Source organism: Panicum virgatum, chromosome 8K (genome assembly GCF_016808335.1).
Source record: "Panicum virgatum strain AP13 chromosome 8K, P.virgatum_v5, whole genome shotgun sequence".
NCBI lineage: Eukaryota > Viridiplantae > Streptophyta > Magnoliopsida > Poales > Poaceae > Panicum > Panicum virgatum.
In genome coordinates, this window is record NC_053143.1 from 41,946,661 (window position 1) to 41,959,593 (window position 12,933).

At 46.0% G+C, this 12,933-nt stretch overlaps 1 protein-coding gene across 1 annotated transcript; it reads right to left on the bottom strand.

Moving 5' to 3' along the window:
• Positions 1 to 1,302: 1,302 nt before the first annotated feature.
• Positions 1,303 to 4,771, bottom strand: LOC120644727 (putative disease resistance protein At1g50180). The gene is made up of 3 exons (XM_039921417.1): positions 3,105 to 4,771; positions 2,016 to 2,989; positions 1,303 to 1,611 (listed from the first exon to the last, which is right to left on the bottom strand). The coding sequence occupies exons 1-3, from the start codon at positions 4,666 to 4,668 to the stop codon at positions 1,597 to 1,599; spliced, it is 2,553 nt and encodes an 850-aa protein (XP_039777351.1). The 5' UTR covers positions 4,669 to 4,771; the 3' UTR covers positions 1,303 to 1,596.
• Between the last annotated feature and the right edge of the window lie 8,162 nt (positions 4,772 to 12,933).

Sequence of the window (12,933 nt, forward strand, 5' to 3'; positions counted from 1 at the left end):
TGGCGATTAGAAGAGAGGTGTTTTGGGCAATGAATTGGAGTTAGCTTTTCAAAGAGATTTTTATCGGCTCTCATTCACCCCCCTCTAGTCGCTCATCCTGATCCCACAATAATCAGTCCCGTCGCAATTGGCTGCCCAAAATTTGATGGTTCTTATGTTAGGATTTGGTTGGATAAGTGTTAGGCTTTTTCCTCATGTATCAAATTGCTGAAGGGTTTAAGGCTATTGCTGCTTCTAACCAAGAAATCAGGTCGTAATAACCAGGCTGGGCAAGCTCACGCCTAGATCGTTAACATCTTGCCAAAACCATTTTTTATTTTTTAACATAAAAAGACAAAAAATCGCAAAAAAAACCCTACAAACCTAGGAGATTTGAGATTTTTGATAAGTCACATATACATCTGAAATCCTTAAGAGTTTCACACCTGCAATTTTCTCTAGAGTCGTAACTTCGTCTTCGAATTTGTTTGAACCATTGTGCTTCTTATAATTAATACGGTCAAATAAGATCTAATTCAAATATTTTTATTATTAGAAAAAATATTTCATATGTACTTGAGCAACATTTATAATATACTATCTCGACAATATATAAAACTATTGAGCTAGCATATGTAAAAAGTTGAATTGAGTTTAGCCATTTATTGAGCAAGTGCTTACAAATGTTAAGCTGTTATGGGTTTACGCGTAAAACGTTGAACCTAGTATTCTAAAATGTTGAGATGCACAAGACTACGAATACATTTATTTAATCATAAAGATTGGAAGGGAAAAAAGAAAAGAAAAGAAAACACTAAAAAAATGGCGGCAAAAATCATGGCACGGAAGGCGAACACGCAGCGTGAAACATGACATTGCAGCCTTGCAGTGGGCCGGCCGTTATAGTGTCTTGCCGTCGCTCGCCCTACAGTGACAGAAGATAGAGATCCTTGTTCTTTTGCATGTTTAAATTACTTCGCACACGGAGTGAATATAAGTTGATCTCAAGCAAGAAAACAACTGAATGAGTTGGTTCAAACAAACATAATCGTATACAGCAAAAGCGCGAAGTAACCCGTAGAGGCCTATTTAGTACCGGGCCAAGACGCTAACCGGTACTAAATGGCCGCGCTATTTTAGTACCGAGCTAAAATACCAATCACTACTAAAAGGTGACTTTTACTAAAATGGCTCCGGGGGCTTTCAAATTTAGACCCGGTACTAAAATGGCTCTATGCCAGCTTTAGTACCGGACTAAATTATGACCGGTACTAACGTGTATGGACGAAAGGTCGTTTTCTTGTAGTGCATGCATCAAGCACAGATACAATCACTAGGTTTTATTTCTTCAACCAAATCCAAATGTAAGGTGAACTTACATCCACGAGAACCGAGTACATAATAATACATGTGTATTAGTACTTAAAAACACACCGGAAATACCTGAACTAAGGCAGATAAGTGCAAGGATAAGACTGTCATACAGATCGCATGCCAGTTTACACTCGAGAGCACCTGGTGAAAGCTGTAGCATTGTTCCATATTTATATTCTTAAAAGATTTGTAATTGCCTCCCGTTAGTCTTGATCATGAGCACCGCTTGGTCCCTGGATGTCGTCATCTGCTGGACACCTGCAAAATATTGTTGCGGGTTAAATTACTCGTCTATTAATTACATAGAGTAGTTGTCTAATATTCGGAACACAATGATTATGTTAAGAGGCAATAGCATGCCCAACCAGCTGACTCTGCAACGATTATTCCAAACACTTAAACAAGGTACTAGAGAGGAGGGAGGCGTAGATTAGGTACACAATACCTATCGAGCACGAATCTCAAACAGGGCTCAAATCCTGATGGTTGGTGTAGAGGCCGGAAGTTATACTTCCTTTATCTAAAAAAAATATCTATCGAGCACATTCCTCCATGAAGATTAATAACTGTTTACATCTATAAACGAACCCTTTGTTTGCTACTCCTCGAAATATAGTAGAAAATTAAGGTCGAAATGGGAGGGAAAATAAATTGTGACTGACCTTACAGCCTTTCCCACGAAGATTTTTCAAAGTGACATCATCTTCAAAAATCTGAGTCAATAACGCCAGAGAAAGCTCCTCGAGGGACGGCAAATACAGAAGTCCCTCCGGGAGCTTGGTCATATTCCACCACCCAACAAGTTCCAGGCGTGAGAGACTTGGCATCGCCCCAATCTCTATTCTCCACTCATCACATTCAAAATATGCAAGTTTCAATTCTTGCAGCCGAGGGAACCTTTGCGCAGAGCAGACCATGATGCTTCCTGAATACCCCCTTAATAAGAGCACCACAAGGCAGGGAAGCTTCTCCAGGATGGGCATCGGGTCTTCTTCAATGGCCTCAGCCTCTAGATGAAGCTGTCGTAGGCCTTGCGGGAAGAGTTGGCTCTCAGGCAACTTATTGAGCCTCTCGAAAATCCCAAGGTCAGCCTCAACCAAATAAGTCATGTTTGCCAGAATATGAATCATTGGTGCGGGCATGTTGGAAGCATGCAAGTCGAGAGCGGTCAACTGGGTCATTTGACCCCAAAATGCCACCATGCCACCCTGGAAACAATCATTAACCCCCGCATATATGTGTAAGAACTGGAGCTCTTTCGGTGGACCATTCCTTGGTGGACCGAGGTAAACATGCCTTAGGGCAGGGATAGCCCATATGGATTTTGGCACTTCTGATTCCAAATCTGTATACCTCAGATCTATAGTTTGCAAATAAAGTAATTGCCCAAGTGAAGAAGGAAGCGTGACCTCGTCACACTCTATTAACCTGAGGCACCTAAGGTGAATGCACCCACTGATTGCCCGAGAGAGATTCATTACTCTCGATTTCTCTACGTGAAGAACCCTTAGGTATCTCAGCATAGGTAGGGATGGAAGATCAAAACCAATAAGAGTTCGGAGATTAGGTGCTGCCTCGAACATGTCATCTTCATAGCAGTTCTGAAGAGAAGAGCGGTATGATAGCACAACATGCCCTGCAATTTTGGGGGGATACATAACAGGTCAGGAAGGAGTCAATAATTAGGAAGAACGAACTCTGTTTTCAAAGCTAAGGAACTATATATTCAAAGAGGGGAGACGAAACCTGACCCGTAGTTTTGTCGATGACATCGCAGAAACCAGCATCTCTTGCTTCTCCAACGCACCAATCATGTAAAATATCATGAAGTCGTATACTTTCAATCCACCCGTGCGCTTTACTTGTATCAGTAACCTGAACCAAGCTTCTTTGAGCCAACTCAGTTACATACTTCCGTGCCATTTGTTCCTTATGCTTTCTTGAACTAGGAACGAAGCTTTCTGCTATCCATGAATTGATAAGATCTGATACATGTATGAGGTGATCCTCAGGGAAAACAGCAAGATAGAGAAAACAACATTTTAGATGATTTGGCAAGTCATTGTAACTTCGAGCCAGTATTTCTCCCATCATGCGCCCATTTTCAGTCGATGTCCAACCTGATAGTGTATCTTTCCATGCTTCTATAGTTAAATTCTTTGATAGAAAACCCCCCAAAACAGAAAGTGCAAGTGGTAATCCATTACATTTACTTGCAATCTGTCTCCCAAGTTCTTCAAACTCACCAATGTTATGTATCGAGGACCTGTTATATGATGGCAAGGCCTTGCTAATGAAAAGGTCCCAGCTTTTCTCAGCATCCAAGAGTTTCAGATTGTGAACTTTTCTCGGCATTTTAATGTGATTTGCAACATCAATCTTTCGGGTGGTTAACATTACTCTACTGCCATTATCTACATCTGGAAATACTTTGATGGTTCTGTTTATCTGATTCCATGTATCTGTTGTCCACACATCATCAAGCACAACTAAGTATCTTTTATCTAGTAGAAAATCATGGATCTTCTTTCCCACTTCATACTCTTGCATCTGATCAATTTCTCTGCCCTCATATTTACCCCCAAATATTTGTTTCATAATATCTTTCAATAAATCAGCACCCTTAAACTTTTGGGATACAGTCACCCATGCAATTGTGTGAAAGTGTTCCTTGATTTTATTTGAATTGTAGATTTTTCGAGCTAGTGTAGTTTTCCCTGCTCCACCCATGGCAACTATTGAGACCACACTAAGGTTGTTATCTGAAGCAAGTAATTTTGTTTCTATCTCATTTTGCTCATCCTCAAAACCAACAACAGTAACATCTTCAGAATTTGGATAGACAAGACCGCTATGTTGCAAAGAGTCATCCTCAACAAGACTCTCCTCTGCAGCAGCACTACCAATAAGATTCAAACGGTTTGCACTTTCATATATCTCATTAACCTTCCTTCTGATACGTTGAATTTCATTACCAACTTTATGAAGGGTAACCAAGTCACTTGGGAGGCGAGCATACCTTGAAATGGCGCCCATGAAGCCCTTCTTGAGCCTGTTTCTCTTCTCCATGTAGTCAACCACCTCTAGGACATTCTCAGCTTCATATGTAGCGTCCCTGATTTGGCTAACCCAAAGTTTAGCAGTTGCACTCCCTGATTTCCTCTTGGTGCCAGCATCTTGGAGGAAGCACCGCAGCCGCTCCAGCTCATCTTTCAAGAATCCCGCTTCTGAAGTAACTCCGCACAAGAATGTTGTCTCCTGAACAGCGAGCTCGCCAATTCTGCCAACAGTGGCAGAAATAGCAGGCTCAACCATTGCACCTTCTCCCTGCTCTCAGAATCTGAATGCTTGGTCAGACGATGGTTGATAGAATGCAACTGTGCCTGTGACAGGGCTATGTTTTTGTTTTGTAATGCAAGGATTGCTTTGGAATTTGGCCTCCTTTGCTTGATGGTAGAGAAAAGCACAGGACATATGCTGGAAAGAGAAAAGGAACTGCACCTCCATCACGGCAAGAAGATGCTAAAGGAAAAGCTTGAAAGCCTTCATTCACCGACTTTTCTGGATTTTTTTTTTGTCTTAGTGTATGTGATCGGTTAACAACAACAATGAGCATGCAGAGTCCGGATGATTTCTTCCTAAAGCAATCTACCCCTCTCAACCTATTTAACTGGAACGTATGGGAGACCCCTTTCTTTTTGTTTAAGCGCACAGTCTGTCCCCTAATTTAAGAGCTAAGCACGCAATGGTGTCATTTGTGTCAAACCTGTTACTCTCTCCCGCTGTTCTTCATTCATCGCTGCAGTGTGGGACTCCGGCGAGGTAGTGTTACCACGCGCTCAGCATGATCTAAGCTCATCTCGTGCTTTAATACCACTATTTTACGGTATCCTTGTCCTCTCACTTGGCTTCGCCCAGTCCAATTCTACTGCTGCATATAGTCAGTGAACAGTGTCAAGTAGTCGAATTGCTCGCATGTCTGAGCATGTGGGAGAAAGAGAATTTGTGCATTGTTTTTCCTTTTGAGTAGCGGTTTTCTTTCATGATATTAATAGATCTGCCATGTTTTTTTTCTCATAAAATTTTATCTCATCTTCTTTCTTTTTACGTCTCTGGCTTTAATCTAGCTTCTACTTTTTTCGTTCCTTTTCAGTTATATTTTACATCACAATGCCATGTTAATTGCAAATTTAAATCCTTAAATGCATAAGGTACAACATACTTATACCTAAATCAAATAAGTTTTTCTAGGACCCTTTGACTTGAATTTTTAATAATGATAGGCACGCGGGTTCCTTGAAAGGAAATTACTCTAGTAAAGTGAGCCAAGCAAATTTTTTTTTTCATTTTTTGATGAATGCTGTAATTTTAGGGCTTGACAACGGACATGATGGCTGCTTTTGTTAGCAAAATATTAAGATAATTGATAGATTACTGTATGGTTTGTGCTTAGATAAAGAAAAGTGTGTCTGTGGGATCCTATTTTGATGGCGTGGGGGGCCTAGAGCAGAGTGCAAATTCGAATTACTAAGCTAGATAATTTATTCAAGGAAAAAGTGTATTTTTCATCCCTTTAGTATTGCAAAGGTGTGACATTCATCTCTCATATTTCATTTGGTGCAAATCAACCCCTTAACTAACTAAAATGGTGCATTTATCATCCCCAACTTAATTTAACAATGGTCTAGTGTCATATAATATTGGTTTAGGTCATGTAATTATCTTACTAATTGTGGCCTAGCCACGTCTAATGTTAAGCCAATTGCTATAATAATTTGACGTGAATTGGTTAAGTTAATTTTTCGGATAAAATTTTTATGGGGTACCCAATTTAGAGGATTTACCGATTTTTTAGACTTTATATCGTCAACTCAGCATATTACATTGCTAAGCGGAGATTAGTCAAATGATTGTGTGGTATAAACTGCCATTAGATTGCACTAAACTATTGTTAACTAAGGTGGGATGATAAATGCACCAGTTTAGTTAGTTAAGGGGTTGATTTGCACCAAATGAAACATGAGGGATGATTGCCACACTTTTGTAAAACTTCAAGGATGAAAAATACACTTTTTCCGTTTATTCAACTGGGACATTTTTCGGAAGTTGAGTACCGTGTTGTGATATGGCTGTTGGCTCGTGGCTAAAGCTCTCATGGAGTTGGTCAGGAATATTAATGAACTTGAAGTGTGCAATCTTCAAAATTTTCTTCCTAGTGCCAATGCGCTATGTAAACTCACCCTCCTGCCAGCTTGTGTTGTACCAGGTAGAGCTTGTGCCACGCATAATAGCTGTTAGGTACGGTGCTTAGCAAGTAATTCCTATAGTCACTCATGTAGGCATGAACGTGATCTTGGTCGCCTCGGAATACAGGGCGCAATGAAACCAAAATATTCTTTTGTTGGCGTGTTGCATAACAAGGGTGGAATAGCGATCAGTACTTTGTGAAAGTGTTAAACTTGTTGGGAATATCTTCCAATCCATCCCAGCTGTTACACACTCCCGTCACTTCAATGAACAACGCAGCGAACACTTGCTCATGCTGTTACACACTCCCGTCACTTCAATGAACAACGCCGCGAACACTTGCTCATCGTGTTGAAGCTATCAAACTCGAGCTATTCTGATGGCATCATCGGAGGAATTTTGAGATAAGGCTATCAAATTGTCCTGATCAAAATATAAAGGAAGAACTGATAAACCACATTGCTGACAATAACAGATATGATTTTCGTTGTCATTCTTTTGTACAAGTTGTAATTGACACCGTTCTTTCCGTAGTGCCTGATAATGGCTCTAGTGTAGCATTATGTGTCGTGGTTGTAGATCACTTGGAGTTGCACACATACTAGGAGCATAATAGATCCTCAGCTCAACGTTAATCGACTGGCCACTAGTTCACCCAGGAAAGATGCTGCACCTGAATATACAAGCTAAGGTATCATCTGATAAAAAACAAATATGGTAAATGAGTGAACCAGTGATGAATGTAATATAGGCTTTAGGTCAACCACAGAAATGGACAATGGTGCAGTATGATTTCATTATTCCATGGTACACTGCAGTAAAATCAGGTAAACTTCCAGACTGTGCCGTAGTTGTTTGGAATTGCAAAGCAAATCCTACGATCACATCATAGGAAAAACTGCTCATTTTGCAAGCTACATGATTATACATAGCCGAGAAGTTTCAGCCTACGAAAAAATCTGCTGGAACATGCCACAGTATCAGCCACGCATAGGCTACTTGTCTAATCGTCCAGCTCAATGTCTTCACAACTGAGGAATCTCCCGTGGGACTTGATCACACCAGAAGCTTTGCCGTGGTTAAGAGCAACCTTCAAAACTGACTCATTCGTAGTGCCGGTAGATTCAGGCCACGTTTGGGACCGCGAGCAGCAGACGCGTGTCGCTTATACACGAACGTGGCTCCGACGTCGCTTACCTGATTTTCTCGTGCGCGGTTCAAACTTCTGCGTTTTGCGTCGTGGGTGTTCGCCAAACGCGCGCCGACGCGAGGCGTTTGGCAGGATTATTTCCATCTTCCGCGTTTACGCATCGCCACCGCGGTCCCAAATAGGGCCTCAGCCTGAAAGACATAACGAAGTTAGATTAATGTCAAATCACCTGACTACCTGTATAGTGTTCATTATCAATCAGGTCTACCATGCAATGGGGAAAAACATTCGAGATGAACATAACCTGTTAATATCTGGCCAGGTGACTGTAACGTCCCACCTCCCCGAGGCCGGGGACCAACACATGTCTTTTCTACACACTTTGTCCTCACTTGTGCGCACCCAGGAAGAACTTCCCGGTTGGTCACCCATCCCCAAATTGCTCCAGGCCAAGCACGCTTAACCTTAGAGTTCTCTGGAGATTGGCTTCTGGAAAAGAAGATGCAACTTGTTGACATGAGTATTCTAATCAATTCTATTAAACCCTGGGTCGGGATGTCACATACTCATCCCCTTAAGAGACCGACGTCCTTGTCGGTCAATCCCAAGCCAGGAACGTCCGTCCAGTACGTCCAGTGCCAATGGCCCATGTGCGACGTTCGTGTGTCCAGTGCCAATGGTGCCTGTGCGACGTCCGTGCGACCAGTGCCAACGGCGCATCCCAGATGCCCGCGCACTGACCCGCCACGCGCCCGTCCACATGCCGGTGGCATCTGCACCACCACGCGCCCGTCCACATGCCCGTGCATTTACGCCCGTACGTGCCCGTGAAACCGCGAGAGTTGGCTCTGATACCATTCTGTAACATCCCGCCTCCCCGAGGCCAGGCCCGCTTACATCTGGCAGTTTTATAGGACATAGACTATCCTAATAGACCAACACATGTCTTTTCTGCACACTTTGTGCTCACTCGTGCGCGCCCAGGAAGAACTTCCCGGTCGGTCACCCATCCCAAAATTGCTCCAGGCCAAGCACGCTTAACCTCGGAGTTCTTTGGAGATCGGCTTCCGGAAAAGAAGTTGCAACTTGTTGACATGAGTATTCTAATAATTCTATTAAGCCCTGGGTCGGGATGTCACAATGATGAGATGCATTCAACCCCTAAGCAGCTACGCTGAAGCTGTATGATAACTTCAATTGCGCAAAGGTCCATCCTACCGGTTTACCTTCCGTTATAAGCCATCAAGCCACATTATTGTGCATGTAGTATACAGGTTCAATAAACCAACCTATAAAAGTTTTATTTTTAAAAAAAATTGGTCAATCATGTTTAGGAGATAAGTAATCCTCTTTTGTGACAAGCTTGCAAATGGAAAAGTCTCGTGTTGGCATCCCCTTCGGCGAGATAAGTAATGAGCGCATGTTGCCTAACCAGCGTTCTCTGTAAAGAAGCCAGACCCAACGAGCATAGCTTCACCTTTCTGCACAAAGCCAACTCATGTGGTGCTCGAGTATTGAAATCTTGTGCCGCCTCCGGTCGGTATATGATCTCCTTCGCAATTGCAAGTTGTATGCACCGACCTGATCTGTTTAGTGCTCCAACTCTTAAGCGCCTTAGCCGTATTACACAATTTGAAACCCACGCATCTGAAAGCATCGACATCGGTGTGCGACCATGGCAATGGTGCGTTCCAAGCTTCCTCCACGACCTGCAGGTACCCTTCACGCTTCAGCCAGAAGTTTTCAAAGCAGAAGCGCTTAAAGTGTGGAAGGGAACATTCAGTTTTGAGTAGAAGTGGCGCATGAGCAGAGCACTCAGTTGCCAATGCCGATAGGTCATGATTTTGGGAAGGAATCAACCCAGTCTTCTGAGATGAAAACACGATCAAGGCGCTCAAGCATCGGATTATCGCGTTTGATCGACTAAGTATAGAGCCGCCCTTTCAGATAAAGCTCCTGAAGCTCAACATCATTGAGGAACTGTCGAAAATGGCACATCATACGCCTGTTAAGCCTATGGTTATTTTTGTCTTCGGCTTGATAAATCAGGTTAAAATCGCCCCATACCGACCTAGTGCCTGAACAGGCTGCTCTTACCTCCCTCAGTTCGTCCTGAAAAATGATTTTCTCCGGGTCCGTTTGTGGACCATAGACACATGTGAGCCACCACGTCTTATCATTCTGTAATATGGTTACTTGTGCTGTCAGGATGTGTGATCTAAACAATGGGTTTGTTACCAACCAAATGTTGCTCCGCCATGCCAGCAGGATGCCTCCACAGGTGTTAGAAGCTGGCTGGAAAAAATAGGCGAAGCTAGCCCCACAAATTTCCCGGACAAGGTCCAACAAACAAATTTCTAGCTTAGTCTCTTGCAATGATAACAAGGAAATGCTTTCCTGATCAACAAGCTCACGCACCACGTTGCGCCGGGCTCTAGAATTCAAGCCCCGCACATTCCACACAAGACAGTTTTCATTTAACATGGATAACAGTTCTTTGCCACCAAAGGCCCAACGACAATGGGGTCAAGACATCATCACAGGCGCAGCCACCTCCGTTGCCAGAGAACCCATTCCGGCCAGCAACAAAGTGTCCAGAGCACCATAGTGGGATACTATCAGGGTGGAGGAGAACGTATCCGTAAATTGCTGTAATGAGGAAGCATCCGGGGGGCGAACGTCCGAGGTCAGGCCTAACTTCTTCATCATCACGTTTTGCGCCTGGACCGCGGGCTTGGTAGCACGGTGGCGCGATTTCTTTGCCAGCCTCTCGCTATGTAGGATGGAGAACACCTGCTGCTGCTGCCTGGAACGCCGGCGCAGTGGACAAGCAACCAGCACCGCTGGAGGGGGGGGCTCCCTACTCACAGCATTTGCGAAATTAGCGACAGTCTCTTTCACCGGCGTGCTGGCATCAGAGAAAAGATGCAGCAGAAGGGCCTCCCGTGTCCCTCGGGCGACTGTGACATTGCGTAGGGAGGGAGAGGCACGGAGGACCGGCTCAGGGGTCTGAACATCGAAATGTACCGATTCCAAATCGACCGGCGCAGGTCAGGCGGGATCCCTCTCCGTAGTGGGCCGAGCATCTCTGACCGGGATCCCAAGATCGGCGAGGGAGCATCATCTTCGGCAGCGGTTGGGCTTGACGGGGCGGACAACAATTCAACTTTGACAAACATGGGGTCCATCAGGGTGTCGCTCATCAGCGAGTCTTGGCGAGAAGGGAGCCCATCACCGGCCTCCAGATTGCAAACCCACAAATGGCAGCCTTCTGCTTCAGATATCATGGGGTCAAAAACCTGATCATCAGGCATGACAAAGCGACCAAAATCATGTAAATCAGCTGCAGCATCAAGACATTTGCTCGGAGCACGCTGGCCCCACCCCACCGACGGGACACTGCCGAAGCACAAAGGAAAAGGGAGCGATCATCCTAGCGCCAGACCGGCAGTCGGAGCATCCGAACTCGGGCCCTCGCCGCTGCCACCAGCGGCTGCAGAACTGCCATAGCCAGGAGTCCGGAAGACTGGCTGCCGCGGCCTAGGATGAGAGCGAGAGGCCTGGTGAAAGCCCGGGTAGTCATCTTCGTCATCATAGTCGCTCAGCACACAATCAGGTAAGTTGCCGGAGTCATCTGAGGAGCTCGAATCATTCCAATCATGAATCTCAAGAATCTCGATTTCAATCTTGTAGAGAAGCATAGGCAGATCATGGTTTATGATCTGATCTTGTCTAAGAAAGAGGTTATTGTCACCCAAACTATCAACATGTTCAGGAATGCGGATGATGGCCTCGTTTGGGATGAGATCCGGATCGCTACACCAAATAGCTGCCTGAAAGCGGTGCAAATCAGCACGCGCCACCATGGAGGGTGTGGGTTCCGGGGTAGCATAGGCGTCACCGAGGATGCATGATCTGTGCAGTTGCAGCCGACCAAGCATGAGAGGGGATACCGCGGAACTCAACCAGCACCCGAAAGCACAATTTTTCTCCCTCGGCCGTGGAGAGCCTTCTTCAACAGCAAAAAAGCAGAACCATGTCTGCACGCGGCAGGGGAGGAGCATCAAGCACGTGCTGCAGATCCTCAGCGTTCCGGAATATGAGTAGGAAGTCTTCCGGCCAGTACTGATGCAAGGTAAAATCTCTGCTGGAAACCCCATAGCTATCCTGAACAAAGCGTCGGACCTAGAAAGGAGCGAGGGAAGGGTGTGTGCCGATGACCAAGACGATCAAGGTGGTGGCCACGAGTGTGTCCTCATCATGCTGCAGCTCCACCGTACGAGGAACCGTGCGAACAACAAGAGAGGGGTGCCGAGAAGGATGTCCCCACGGGAACTCCGAGGCAGCGACGGTGAAACCCCGGGATCCTCCGACGAAGAGGCGTGACCCGCCGAAGAAGGTGCGCAGATGGACGGCGGGCCAGAGTAGGCACGACTTGTAGAAGCCGACCCCAAAGAAGCGGTCAAAGCGGAGGCTGCGGAGTGACCCTGACCCCGACGGTGAGACGCCACAGCTGCATCAATGCTGGAGCAGACCCACACTACTACAGAAAGGATGTGCAGGGGCTGTCCAAATAGCATTTGTAGCAGTGGGCGCCAGGCCCATTGCTGCTTTTCGCAGCCAAAAATGAAGTTTGTAGGGGCGGGTAACATGCCCGCCCCTAAAAATCCATTTTTAGGGGTGGGTCACCCCTCACCCATCTCTAGAAATATATTTTCAGGGGCGGGCGACTGGGCGACCTGCCCTTATGAATCGAATAAAAAACAAAGAAGATCAGGCGCGTTGTACGCCGTGCTGCCGTCCGGATCCGCGACCGCCGCGCACGCACCCCGCTGCCGCCGCGCCATGGAGCACGAATAGGCCGAGCTGAATGATGTGGATGGGGACGAGGATGAGCTGGTCGGCCAGCGCGCCGACTGCAATGCCACGAGCTGCCCCAACGCCCCATGGCCGTGTGCCCCGCCGCGCCACCATCGGGGCCTGCGGTCGCCGCTCACCACCGCTGCCGAGCCATTGAGCATGAGGAGGCCGATATGGACGACGTGGACGAGGATGAGCTGGTTGGCCTGCGCGCAGACTGCGATGCCGCGAGTTGCCCCGATGCCCCGCGGCCGTGTGTCCTGCCACGGCGCGCGCTGCTCCGCTGTCAGGACCCGCGGCCGCCGCGCACGCACCCCACGACC